Source organism: Stenella coeruleoalba, assembly GCF_951394435.1.
Source record: "Stenella coeruleoalba genome assembly, chromosome: 11".
Lineage (NCBI taxonomy): Eukaryota > Metazoa > Chordata > Mammalia > Artiodactyla > Delphinidae > Stenella > Stenella coeruleoalba.
Window position 1 is genome coordinate 45234249 of NC_137157.1, and position 14732 is coordinate 45248980.

A 14732-nucleotide genomic window follows, 5' to 3' on the forward strand; every position below is an offset into this window, starting at 1 on the left:
AAGTCACATTATAAAGACTCACCATTCAATGTTTCAGAACTGTTTTATTTTGAACACATGCAAATCTAATATGAGAAGAAGGAATATGTTACTATTAATTCCCTTGCCTCTTCCCAGAAAAAGTCAATCTGCATTAACAATCATTTCCCGAAATAAGAGAATGTCTTTGGAAATTGAAGAAGAAAAAAAAAAAGAACTCAAGACACACTGGAAAGCTCTGGGCTGCTTTCTTTTTCATTATAAGTAAGACAAGGTTCATGAAAGTACGCATCAGCACTCGATTCTTTAGAAGTTGAAAATTAGATCAAATGAATTGGAGGACAACTACATCTTGTGTTAATGTTTTCCTCCTCAAATGAAGAAAATGATGTGAGCCATGACTCCATTTGAAAATGAAACTTTCTATTTGCTTTTATGTTAAAGCATACTGTTTTTCATTTGAGAACTTTTCATGTTGGTAAATGTTGCAATACATTACATTCGTCAGGCTCAGCCCCGTTTACTATGCAAGCAAGACAAGCACAGATATATCATCCCCATAAAGCATCATTTCTAAATTACACAGTAAATAACTGAGACTAAGTCAGACACCCAAGTTTCACAACCCTTAACACTAATGTAAAAAAAAAAAAAAATGTTTTTAACCACTCTGGGTCAGAGTTCCCTACTCTTAAAACATGCAATTTATGAACAATCCACTATGCCAAACAAACTGATCATCCAAGAATATACTGGTTGCCTGACCCCAACTCATAACGGACAAGGATGCTTTAAGAAAAACACTGGACGAATCAGATTCCGGCTGTTTTTTGCAAGGTGTGATACATAAGAAACCTGGTCTTGCTAAGAACCTTGGGTTGACTTCTGATTAGCAGATTACAGAAGACAGCAGCAAAGCCAAAATAAAGTAGCGATTCACAGCGAGATGACAGTGAGCAAGTGTCTTTAAATTTATAATTGCCCTTGGATCTATTTAATTTAGCTTTAAGTCAGGAGGCATAACTGAGACAAATGGTTACACTGAGCAGGTATCAGATATGACAAGAAGCTGGCTGTGATTATTTTGTTGTACTACTTCCATTTGGGGACTTTTTCTGCTAACACTTTTCCTATGATGGCTGTTAAATTTTATAGGACTTTTCCCACTATTAGTTGTAATGGCATTTGCGTGTTAAATGCTCACAACAAATGAAAACCATGATTCTACTGTTTCATATGGCAAAAACCATGCTATTCCAAATGGAGAACAAATCTAAGAAGAATCAAATAATTCCTCCTCCTTGTATGATACCTATATAAGCTCTGCGGGAAAGCCTATTTACTTTGCAGCACTTCTATTTTTGAAACAACATAGATTTTGCACATGTAAGAACACTAAAGATGCCTCTATAGTCAATCAGAAGATAGCTCAAATGTTATTTTTTGTTGAGGAAATTTGTCTACAATTAAATATAGTTCTCCTTCAGTACATTTAACTAAGAAGCTCCTCTTTCACTGGGGTTAGAAGGGGGAAGCTTGATGGCTACATATGGGTTTTTTCCTTTTTTATTGAATTATAGTGGCTGTAATATTATATGTTACAGGTGTACAGTATAGTTATTCATAACTTTTAAAGGTTATACTCCATTTATAGGTATTATAAAACATTGGCTATATTCCCCATGTTGTCCCTGTATCCTGTAGCTTATTTTATACCTGTTTGTACTTCTTAATCCCCTACCCCTATCTTGCCCGTCCCCCTCTTCCCTCTCTCCACTGGTAATCACTAGTTTGTTCTCTATGTGAGTCTACTTCTTTTTTGTTGTATTTACTAGTCTGATGTATTTTTTTATTCCACATATAAGTGATATCATATAGTATTTGTCTTTCTCCATCTGGCTTATTTCACTTAGCATAAAGCCCTCCAAGTCTGTCCATGTTGTCACAAAAGACAAAATGTTATCTAAAGCAACACTAAATTATGGGAACAACAGAAAAAGCAGACATTAAGAGTTTCTCAGCCCATTTTCTCCTTTGAGAAAATTCAGCAACTAGTTCTGGAAATTTCTAAATTATTGTTCTTAGTCTCTTGTTATTTTTCATTGGAAATTTCTGGATTCATTTTTCTGGGTTATTTTTCTAGGTTAATATTTATAAATAGCTAATTACTCAGGGTCATCTAGATCTAGCAAAGCAAGATGTAAGAAACTATGTATTTATGGATTTATTAAATGATTGGATTTGACAACGACTTGATCATTCTAGATCCTTTTATTTGGGTTCAGCTTGCTCATCATTTCTCTACCACTGATAATTCTTCAAGGCACTGTCTCATTCACGTAACGTAGCATTTAAACTGCATGACTCTCACATTCTATGCACCAGATGCCTTCTCAAAAAGTCCATTGTTCTGAGAATCTTTCAGAAATGAAAGAGCCTCAATCATTAAGATAGCCGATAGTCAAGCCTCTGATTTTTCATTGTAATTTCACCTCTCTCTGATATATATATATATATATATACATACATATATGTATATATATATATTTTTTTTTTTTTTTTTTTTGCGTTACGCGGGCCTCTCACTGTTGTGGCCTCTCCTGTTGCGGAGCACAGGCTCCGGACGCGCAGGCTCAGCGGTCACGGCTCACGGGCCCTGCTGCTCCGCGGCATGTGGGATCTTCCCAGACCGGGGCACGAATCCGCGTCCCCTGCATCGGCAGGCGGACTGTCAACCACTGCGCCACCAGGGAAGCCCTGATATATATTTTAACTCTTTCTCATATTCTTCCTGAATACATTTAGTCCAAAAATTTCTGACTCACAACGGGCCATACAACTGTATAAATTAGTTTGAAATCACATGTAGTTTCCTATTTAAAGAACATCCTTAGAAATTGCTCAAGTAAATATTTTAGAATTGCTAACTTAAAAGTCATTTCATCATCTTATTCTTCTCTACTTTTTCGTGTCCCCTCTTTCCTCCACCCAGTATTCTGTGCTACTAAAGCAGAATTAGAGGAACAGTGATTGCATTTGTTAAGGGAATCAGAAGCTAAAATTCATTCGCTCATTCAGCAATTTTTTATTTGTTCACTTAATCACCTGATTATACCTCTTATAGCAAAGATGACTGAAATTTGTGGTATATCACTATTGTTTACCCAAATTTGCCCAAACTTTAGCCAAGTGGACAGACTCCCAGAGACCTAGCTTGGTTGGGGGGTGTGAGAGGAAATTTCTGTACTGCTGTCAACGCTTGATCACAAACCAAGTCCTATTTAGTGATAAACATTAGTTTTGACAAGCATTAGTTTCCCTTCTATGACTACACATCATAAATACATACATACACCAAGTTGAATGTCTTAGCAATCCAAAAGTGAGATGTGATGGGCTGTAAATGTTGGTGCACCACTAACTGTGCTACTTTAAGCAGATCACTTAAGCTCTCTGAGACTCAATTTCTATGTCATTGAAATCAAAGCTCTATGATATAATTATTCTCCAGGAGAAATGGGTTAACCAGCTGAGAATGATAATCTCTTTATTCCAGCATAAAATTCATAGTCCCAAGATTTTTCCCCATTGTTTAGTCTTTCCTAATGTCCTTTCTCGAAGTGTTTTCTTCCAAAATACTTTGGGAAGCATGTCACAACTCAGTTTCTACAAGGTCAATGCAACATATATTTTCTATTTGTGGAAATTTCTCTTTTCTTACATTGTATAAATAATCAACCTAAAAACCATTCCAACTAGTGTGCTCGCTACTTTCAATTTTTGAAACAGAACACTGAATCTTTTGTTAATGTGATGGGAAGTTTCATACAATTCTGGGTTTATCTCAAATAGTGCTGTGAAAACACTGATACTAGAGAAAATAGAAACAGTTTCACTGCTATTTTCATGTTATCTAATGAACACAGAGGAAAGGCTCAGGTCTGAGAAAGGAAAGGTCACGAGCTAGAATCATAAGAGGGCTATTTGTTACCAATTTTCAATAGCTGCAGCTTGGTTAAGGACACTAAGCTGGAATGTCAAATCTATTTAAGACATTTAAATGTATTACGATCTTTCATACAATGAGTGGTTATCTGTCATCGGGTTCTTTATGGTGTTTCATACATTATCACAGTAAGTTGCAAGTAGGTAGAAATATACAGAATTGCATGCTTACTAGCCAAGCCAAGACACAGAAAGCTATTGGTGTTATATGACATGGACTGAATTGCTGCTAAGCCCCCAAAAGATCAGGCTGGCAATGACACAGGTCCCAGACATCAAATTCCCAGATATTGGTTCATTTTGTTCAAGGCATCACACACGGTGTTCAAATCGCTGCGGAGGTCCTGCACCACGTTTTCAATGCTCCTGGTGTCTTTCAGAATTTCAATACTCTGTGTGTAGGGATTGAAGTAGACTGAGAAGGGACGGGTAATTGACTTTGCAAAGTCCCTGCAAAATAAACAGCAAAGAGATCAATCCTCACTGGTTCAAGAGACAGAAGGAAAGAACAGAGCCAGAAAAATTAAAAGTTATTTTCTCTAGATGGAAGAAAAATAAATTTACCTCATCTTTTCTTTGGCTTCTTCAAAACTTTCTGAAACAAAGTAGGCTTCCTGGAAGGTGGTGATAAGGCATTCCTGTAAGCAAGTTGTCTTTGGGTCAAAGGCTTTCACACATGCCTTGTCAGAAAGAGCATGCTGCAAAACATACCGCAAAACCCGTTAAACTCCAGGATGAGACTTTCCAAAGTGCCACCATGTCGCATTCCTACAGCACAGCTCAATCATTTTACAGAACTATTCAGCTACTCATCTACCATGAAATATGGAACTCTCCCACATGCAGGGGAAATTGAGTGTTAAGGGGTTTTTTGTTTGTTTGTTTGTAAGTCTGTTAGTTGCTGAGGGAAAAAAATGAGACATGGTATTATTTTATTTATTATCAACAAAATTCATACTGAAGGACAGTTCAGAGCTGTAACCCCATAGAAATGGAATTTTAGATCTATGCTATGGATAGAAGCAGGAGAGCACAAATATGGTCCTAAATTTATTGCTATAAGCAATGTACTGAAATTTCCCTTAAATGGCAAAAGTAATAATTACCTGCATGGAGAGGTGATGCGGACTCTGACTGAACTATTTGTGGACTCACTGCGAGACATTTTGAGGCCAGGTACTGTGTACCAACAGAGGCTGGAGTAGGCCTGTATATTCAAGGATATGTGCGAAGCATTCGTTTACCTTCCCCCAAGCACAGCAGAGAAATATACAGCAAATAAATATTGCCAGGTGGGGAAAAAAAAGAGCTAGTATTAGTAGTTATAGTTATGCCCACAGCAGGCATTAGGGAAACAGGAAAGCCAATGTAATTACTCTTTGAACCATCATTAGCCCCGTTCAGCTCACTACATGACTGGCACTAAGAAGAGCAAGGAACAATGAATGATTTTATTCTCAAGATAAATTCAGGGATGCTAAAAGTTAGCGCTCATTTCCTGCCAGGTGCCACCTGCCTATTTATAGCCCCTGGATTGACGGTTCTCACACAGAATATGCCTAAGAATCACTGAGGAGCTTGTAGAAAATGCAGATATAGGACTTCCCTCGTGGCTCAGTGGTTAAGAATCTGCCTGCCAATGCAGGGGACGTGGGTTCAAGCCCTGGTCCGGGAAGATGCCGTGGAGCAACTAATCCCGTGAGCCATAACTACTGAGCCTGCGCTCTAGAGCCCGCGAGCCACAACTACTGAGCCCGCGAGCCACAACTACTGAAGCCTGCACGCCTAGAGCCCGTGCTCCACAACAAGAGAAGCCACCGCAATGAGAAGCCCAAGCACCACAACAAAGAGTAGCCCCTGTTCACCACAACTAGAGAAAGCCTGTGCACAGTAATGAAGACCCAATGCAGCAAAAAAAAAAAAAAGAAAAGAAAAAAGAAAAGAAAGAAAGAAAGAAAATGCAGATACCCAGGCCTCAATATTATTTGGTAGGTCTGGATAAATCCCAGAAATCTGCATTTTAAAGGCATCCAAAGTGATTCACACACAGATGGTTGTGAACTATATTTTGAGAAATACCCCTCTAGATTCTCTCTTTCTTAATTTAAAGGGTAAATTAGTTGGGAGAGAGAGGCAAAGAGAGAAAGGGGTAGCAGAAACAGCCTTGAACTGAGAATTAGAAAACTCGGGCTCTAGTCCTGGCGTTGCTATTAACTGGATAACCTTGGCAAATGATTTCACCTCTCTAGGCCTCCGTTTCCTCAAGTGTAAGCGAGAGGTTTGGGCTGGGTGATTTCTGAAGACACTCTACTCCAGTCTCTGGATTCCACCCAAAGTACTTTTCAATCTCTAACTGCTAAGATTTCCTGGAGAAACGCTGAAAAACCTTTCCTGTTCAGTATTCTTGGTACATTCCCCCAACAATTTCAAAATGCATGGAATGATTTACAGCCTTCCATGAAGAAGGCTACATAGTTCCCTAAGTTTCAAAATGTAATGGTGAACCCAAGGACTGACGGGCAAGAGAAAGGGCACATGGTCCTACCCTGTGTTTGATTTGCTTTCCCACAAAGTTCTGTTGTCCAGATCAATGCATATGTGAATCAGGGAATGCAGAGGGCCCCTTGGAGTGGACTCATAGTTTTTGGCCCACAGAACAACTTCACTGTAAGCGGAAGGTCACTACACCAGCAAATGCATTTGTGCTAGGTTCAATGCAGTGCAGTGAACATCAAGGGATTTGGGGTTCCACATGACAAATAATTCTGTCCACATTTTTAAAACAATTTCACAGTTTCAAGAAACAAAATGTGCTTTGATGAGAGCTGTTGCTCCTCTGCAAAGAATAGGCCCCCTATTGGCTTTCAGAGCTAGAAGTTCCTTTCTTCGCAGCCATACACTCTGGGTGCGTTTTATTTAGTATGTTGCTCTAATTGTCCATTTATCCATCAGTACATATGAAAAGGAGGACAGTGACTGACCCAGAGTCCTAGATGTTTCCATGTTCTCACCCCCGCATTCAGGGGCATGGCAGAGTGGGAGCAATATAGACTATACGAACATTTAAGCCATGGCTCCCTCAGGGCTTTCCTGCTGAGCCAGGCTTTTCACTAGGTCAAGGACAAGCACAGGAAGAAGGTGAAACTTGTCTGCTTAGGTCTGGAATGCTGTGGTAGGACATTAGCACCCTCAGCAGTCACCCTGTGTAGAGGATGCCTCCAGAAGATGTGTATGTAATAACAGAGACCGAAATCAGTGTAGTTTCAGAAAAATGTATCATGTTATGATTCTACTGGATACTCAAATGAGCTCATTTCATCTTTTTAACAGGTAAATGGGATGAGAGTGGATCAAGAAAAAGCCCAGAGGGCAGGGTGCTCTGCCCCAGACTTCAAGAAAAGTCAGTGGACTCACAGCATATGATTTGAAGCAAAGACCATCAGGTAATATATCTCACACTTGCCTAATGTACTAATCAAAAGGAAAACGGGAAGCTCACTGTTCTAAGCTCTCAACAATGCAGTCTACCCTCAAGCTCCTGCTGCGTCCCATACCTGGTTACGTGCTGGGGGCCTCTCCATCCATGGAGCATGCGACCAGTTCTCTCCCTTGGCTGTTACAAATATGGAAATGATAATGGCACCCAAGGATTAGCCTGGAGAGAGCCCAGAGCTGGGGGAGCCGCCACGGAGTGAGGCCAACAAATGAGGTGGTGACCACACCTACGAGTGGTCTCATTTACTGATGGGGAGCTCTCTTGTGTGACGAATGCCAGGAACATGCATGCAGCCCATGAGGGCCCCTGTTTCTGAACACTGAAGCATAGCTCAAGGGCCATAAAATAGCATTCACGTCTTTATTGATTCCACTGTCCAGTGGAGCAAAGTCCTACTGAGTTTTCTTCTCAGCTCCTATCCATGTCTCTCTCTAAGCGACCTTGGTTTTGGGGAGCAGCTCTCATGCCCTCTCCTCCGTGTCCAGAGTAGCTTCTCTGTAAACATAGAGCCAAACTGCCTGATGTCCCCAGAGAGCTCCACGGTGAATCCTTTCCAAAGTGTTAACAGTCTGATATCCTGAAGTCTGCAAGAATTAATCCAACTTCCTGCAGAGAGAGGCTTTATAATGCTGAGAGAATCTGGCTGACAGTCTTTTACTCTCAAGCCATTTTTAAAGTGCAGGAATACTTGAGAATCACCTCTCGTCTACATGCTCTCTAAAAGGACTGTTTTGCATTTACCCATAGGGCCAAAGACAACAACCCAGGACTTGGAGCCAGGAGACCTAAGTTCTAAACATAGCTGTCCCACAGGTTTATCAAATGAGTGAAAATTCCACAGGTTAAGATGCAGTTTCCTCTTTGATAAACTGAAAAGGTTATATCTGCATGAATTCTAAAGCTCTTCTTGCAATACGATTTGAACAGGGCCTGCAAATACACAGTTCTCATACCACCATCCCCTCCCTCCACCCCAACCAGCGTAAATTCACCATAGCAGCCTTTCCCACTGGGCCTGGGCATGGCTTTCTCACCTTTCCCAACAGAGATGGACGTTACCAATTAACTGGCTTTAGCGCAAAAATTAAGACTTATTTGCCAGTTCCAGTCTTTTAAATAAAAAATCTCTTTCAACATCAAAAATTTCCCAGAACCCAATTAGCTTCTACATGATCTGGGGCAAATTATTTCACCTCTGTCAGCCTATTCCTGTGTTAATCTGGAAAACGGAAATACTTACAGTTATCTATAATCCAGGAATATGGTGAGAATTAAAGGAGGCAACACATGCAAAGAGCCTGGCACATGGGAAGTGTTCAGTAAATTATGTTATCCTTGCTACTTCGGTCTCCAGATGATGCTTGGTGTACATATGCAACCAGCCACACCTTCCACCATTGGTACAGCTCCTCTGGAACCCATCGAGAAAAGAAGCATGGCCCTAGCTATGAGGCTGCCAGGTCCTAGACCGCAACAGTTCCTGTCCCGAGTTCATCAGCTCAAAAATCTTCCTTCCTTCCAGCCACCTGCCTTTGCAATGACACAGAGTTATTATCGCACCTCTTCTAGATGTAAACCTGTGATCCTCACCCTCTATATTAGGACTGGTTAAAGTCAGGAAAAAACTCAAGTGTGAAGTCTAGATAGTTTGGGCCCTAGATTCTGAATAAAAATTTGCATACACTCACAGTACAATCATCCTTTCCCACGTCAGAACAACAAATATATACGTTTGTATATGTATGTACGTATGTGTGTCTATGAAATTTTTGAACCTTCCTCGAATGTTCTTCCTGCTAACCGAGCACAATGTGGTAGCAACATCCCTATTGCCAAACTGGGTGATGATGGCATCACACTTCTTTTCATCAGTGATGTTGAAAGTTTCAGCAGTTTGAATAAGCTGCAGGAGGGAGGGAACAAACTCCCTCTTCAAGAAATCCCTGTGTAAAAGCCAAAGACCCTTCTCCAGCTCCCAGTGTCCGGCATTTGCTCTGTTATTACTAACAGTGCTACTGCAGGAAAGGAAGAAGCAAGAGGAAGGGAGCTGTGAGCCACTGGAACCCAGGAAAGGTGTGAGAGCTCAGACGCTCTCAGAGTCCCAACTCCAGCCACCCGCTGACATACTGGATGACCTCAGGGAACCCACGGGGGCCTTGGGCCTCTTCTCTACAGCCTGGCAGTAATTCTCACCGCCTCACAGAGTTGCTGCAAGTGGTTGTAAATGCAAATGATTGTAATAAATATAAGGCTGTTCTGTGAAGGCTGATGAATAGCTCTATAAAAGCAGTACAATAAATTCACCATACAAGGACATCCTAAAACTAAAGCCAAAACATAACAATAATTAAAATTTTAAAAACCACCAGCTTTGTCAAAACCTGAAAAGCAGAACACGTGTGTTTGTATGTAATATTCCAGCAACTCCTATGGGGTAGGTGCTAAGGCCATTTACCAAAACAATCTAATCTCTGCCCTTAAGGAAACAAAGAACTAGACTTTACCCTCACCCATGAAAAAGAAGGAGAGATTGCCTTTTGCTTTGAGATGGATTAACTTTTTGAGATAAGACTCAGCCAACTCATCGATTAGTAATCAGTTGCTTACCACCTCGTGTGAACAAGATCTCCTCACTGTTGCTTCTCCAAGGGAACTGGATTCAGCAAAGACCCATATTCATCACTTTCTTAGACCTTCCCTTCTAGAGACTCCCAAGTTTCTTGAAATCTGAACTTTCAAGTTTGAGTTTGTTGAATCAAATAAATGAATGAATGAGTGAATAAAATTTTTTTAATGAGAGACTTACATAGTTAGGTCGACTCTGAGATAGAAAAAGAACATTAATGGAAAGACACACACTAGACTGTGGGTGAACAGCAAGCAATTATTCTATTCTCAACCTTTTTTTAAAGTCAGTTTTCTAGATGATCTAGCTCATTATTAACTGCTCCCCACAGTGATGAAGGTATGGAAAGGCCCTTCCCAAATACATTTTTGGAATTCATAAAAGTACATCACCGAAAAAATAATTAGAACAAGAGAGAGAGCAATCATTGTTGAGATTTTTTAAAAACTGTCTTTATAGTTACCAGATTTATGTTAGATTTTATAAGCATTTCCATATTTATTTTTTTCTCTCTTCAAAGATAAAAAATAAGCACTGTCAAAAAATAAGAGGGAAAAATGAAAGCTATCCTTCAAACTACAGATACAGTACTTGGAAGTGCTTGGCCAGCTCTGACGTGCAACATTTACACTCTGGAAACTTAGCCTCTTAAAGCACACATTTTAAAATGTGTTCAGTTCAAGGAAAGAAGATGAACTGTGCATAGTTATGTAAAAATTATAAGGACTACACCAAAACCTCCAACAACTTACCCGAGACCTACATATGGCCTGTAATTGGAACAGCAAAAACACATTTTACCACAAAAGGTAACTGCGTTCAAAACTGTAAGTGGGTTTGCACAGGAATTATTATAATGCTATTAATAAAGTTATCCCCCGGGCTTCCCTGGTGGTGCAGTGGTTGAGAGTCCGCCTACCGATGCAGGGGACATGGGTTCGTGCTCCGGTCCAGGAAGATCCCACATGCCGCGGAGTGGCTGGGCCCGTGAGCCATGGCCGCTGAGCCTGCGCGTCCGGAGCCTGTGCTCCGCAACGGGAGAGGCCACAACAGTGAGAGGCCCGCGTACCGCAAAAAATAATAATAAAGTTATCCCCACCTGGGCTCAGAACTATCATTTGTTCTTCCAAATAAAAGTTGGACAGATGTATTCACAAGCGCTGGGGGAAGGCTCTGGACGCTGACACCGAGCGGGGCAGGGATGGGGTGAGGGTAAAGCTAAGACTCTAAGGAAAGGTCTCATGTTACATATTCTCTGTGAACAGTCAGAAGACATTTCATATAGAAGGAATTTCTGAGTTGTAAAAATGGTCTAAAGTAGCAATCATAGGAGTGTTGAAATTTGGGAATGGAAGAATGCTAATGACCAGAGGTGGTGGACCAGAACAAGAAGATTCACGGCAGACAATGCCCTTCACATGTTTCTGGCTGATTTCCATTTCCAGACAATTCGGTCCATACCAATAGGAACAAAAACAACAGATTCACCCCAGTGCTGCCTACACACGCCTCATTAACCAGACCAGAGGACCCTGCTGAAAGTTGGGGCAATAAGAGAGACTTGTTTCTTTTGTTCCTGGTATCATTTATAAGCCCTCTGAAGAGAATGTAAATAGATGTAGCTCAAGAGCTACATAATTTTCTGACTAATTCTTTTTTCAGGGAAATCAGGAAACAATCTATGGAAGACACGGGTCTTACAGACATATGACGTCATGCTATTGCTGTGGGCTTTGAGATTAACCCCAAATGGATTTTTTTGTTGTTGAGAATTTAGTAAAAAAAAAAAAAAAAAAGAAAAGAAAAAAAAATTTTAACACATTACATCAGGCTTTTGTTACATTAAATATTATCATCTATTCCAGCCAGACAGGGCCTCAGGCAGCTCCCTTAATGGGCCAGGCTTTGAGTAGAGCACACACACTGCTACGTGCTGATTGATCCAGCATCTCATCCGTCCCTTATTCATCCTTCCCACTCCTCCAGCATCAGCGTGGGCAGCAGGACCCTCATCAGGAAGCCTCCCCAGGCATGGGCTAAAATGTGCCAGGCACATCTGTCACACTGTCTGTATTATCTTGGTCATTTATCTCCTGCACTAGAATGTAACCTCCTTGATAACAGGGATCCCAGGCAATAGGGCCTAATGGTCAAGGGCTTGGATCCTGGAGCCTAGACTGCCTGGACTTGGGACCACCTCCAACACTTATTAGCTGTGTGACCTTGAACAAGCTCCTTAATGTCTTTATACCTCAGTTTTCTCATCTGTGATAATGGTGTTACTTATCCCATTGGGTTGTTATGAGAATTAAGTGGGTTAATATGTTTAAAGCCCCTAAAATACTAAAGTCTATTTAAGTGTCTTTTGAGGCAGTTGTTATCTTCTTCATATTCTTATTCTTCATCATCATTTGTCCTTGTATCCTCAGTGCCTGGCATAGTACATGGTGCATAGTAGATGCTCAACCAAATATTTGTGGAATGAATGAATGAATGAAGTCATAAAGTGAATGGACTCAATGAAACTACAGTTAAATTGCATCTTTCAAAAGTACGAACATCTAAAAAGTGCCAGTCATCATATATATCCCAGTCACATTATGCAAGGATAATAAATACTCAAAATAAAAACCCTAGGATCGTCCATAATCCTGACCTTAGTCTGAATAATCAAAGAAAGATTAAATTATTTTCAGTACCGTTTCCAGATTAGATATCACAATGCATTCTAAATTCATCAAAACTTGCTATCCCCCAGTGGTATACAGATAGCAATTCTTAAGTAACCAGAATATTTAAATGATCAGAATGCCCCAGACTCCAACATTTGTGAATAAATGATTTTTTAACTGTATGTTAAGGCAAAAAAAAAAAAAAAATAGCATCCCTTAGGCATCACTACACATATTAGATACCTCTTGGACCACATATTTATTTCAGTGTTATTTTTTTTTATTGTATATGCCCATAAATGTTTTACTTTACATTAATTCTGAAGAAGCTAAAATAACCTCTAATTCTCCTTTGGGAAGCAGATGCTGGGGAATCCATGGGAGCCATGGTGATGACAGAAATGAGAGAGGCCAGGCCACCCTTACAAGGGAATTTCAATCAGTAGGATCACTGCTAGCTCAGTGCCCAGTTTTCAGCACTACATTTAGGCCAGTCGTTTGTTACCCAACATCTGAGCATACACTTGTCACTCCTGTTGGTCCGTGCACATGGCTGCTCATCCATTTGAGTCACACCACAAACCCAGAAAGGCATGGCCCATTTTCAGAGGTGCAAAGAGTTAGGTCAGCACCCACATGTGAGGTACCAAATCCCCTGCGCTAAATATTCATGCGGTATCTGCGAGTAGAGAGACTCAGACAGACAAATCAATATCTTCCATGACCTTGAACCAGTTTGCTCGGGAAGGATATTTGCCTTTACAGCTTCATACCTTTAATTCTCCAATGGAGGAAAGCAGTCCAGCCCCGTATGCCCGCAGCTGCCCTTCTTGCTTGCAAAGGCCAAACTCAATAGTGAAGAAATAGCACTGCAAAAGAAGTGGACGCACAGCCAGTGAAATGGGTAATACGTTCTTCTGTAAAATAAAATGGCACCCAAAATAAAATGGTGCACTCTGCATAATTTCTTCAGCACTGTCCATTAAAACGCATTTAAGTCAAGAAGATTTATTGACATTTATTGCCTAATAATCCCTCCCTAGTTTAAAGGTAAATGGAAAAAGTATTAACTACTAAGAGTCTTATGCTTCCTGGATTCAGAAACCCTATGAGTCAAATCATAGTCCTTGCAATGACTCTAAAATTTAAAAAAACACAGATTTAGAAAGAATGAATATGTCACGGTGATAATGCCAGAAGAATATGCTACTATATTTAATAAGTTGTGGTTCAGTAGCACCGTGTAAATGTGGAAAAATAACTTGGAATTCAGTAATCCTAAACTGATTTTTGCAGTTTGTTTATTCATTCAACAAACATTTGTTGAGTACCTGCTATGCACCAATGCTTGGTAAAGAATTGTGGTGAAGAAACCAGGAAACAGCAAGAAAACAAGTATATACCTACCAAATTACCATTTTCTTAGCGAAATCTTAAATGGATACCTATGTATGCACTTACATGTATACATACTTATATGCATATACATTAAATACATATAGTAAGAATGATTTCATTGGGCCGAGTTTTACCATCATCAACTACTACAGCTTCCCCAAGATATTAAAATCTACACTTGCTTCTGTTGAGTTCCTAGGAAATCAACCTAGACAGACAGAAATCTCCGTACAACCAAAAAACTCACAATGCTCTTGAGAGGGGCTGAAATTACACTGTTTGTGCTCGGAGAGGAAAGTGAGAAGCTGACAATGAGCAATAAAAAATTTCATCAAATTAACACTGTCCTGCATTAGTGATGATGGAGCAATGAAGGGGTTAAGAAAGAGAATGAAAACATCCCTGAAAAGGAGCAGAAAATACTGATTATTTCTAGCCCATGGCTATTTACTCTATTCTTATCTGGAGGTCAAGATATCCCTTGGTTCTGGAGGGTTTTATATTTTTATTATGTGTGGATGATCTCTGACGTTGAGTGGTCAATGCTCTGTAGCCC

At 40.2% G+C, this 14732-nt stretch overlaps 1 protein-coding gene across 1 annotated transcript in view; it reads right to left on the bottom strand.

Moving 5' to 3' along the window:
* Positions 1-2563: 2563 nt before the first annotated feature.
* The window catches only part of TPH2 (tryptophan hydroxylase 2), a 90642-nt gene continuing 78473 nt past the window's right edge, over positions 2564-14732 (bottom strand). The window contains exons 9-11 of the mRNA XM_079937610.1: positions 13552-13647; positions 4549-4682; positions 2564-4434 (exon numbers count right to left, since the gene is read on the bottom strand). Of these exons, the coding sequence (XP_079793736.1) occupies positions 4260-4434; positions 4549-4682; positions 13552-13647 (405 nt within the window). The 3' untranslated portion in view covers positions 2564-4259. The remainder of the gene's footprint in view (positions 4435-4548; positions 4683-13551; positions 13648-14732) is intronic.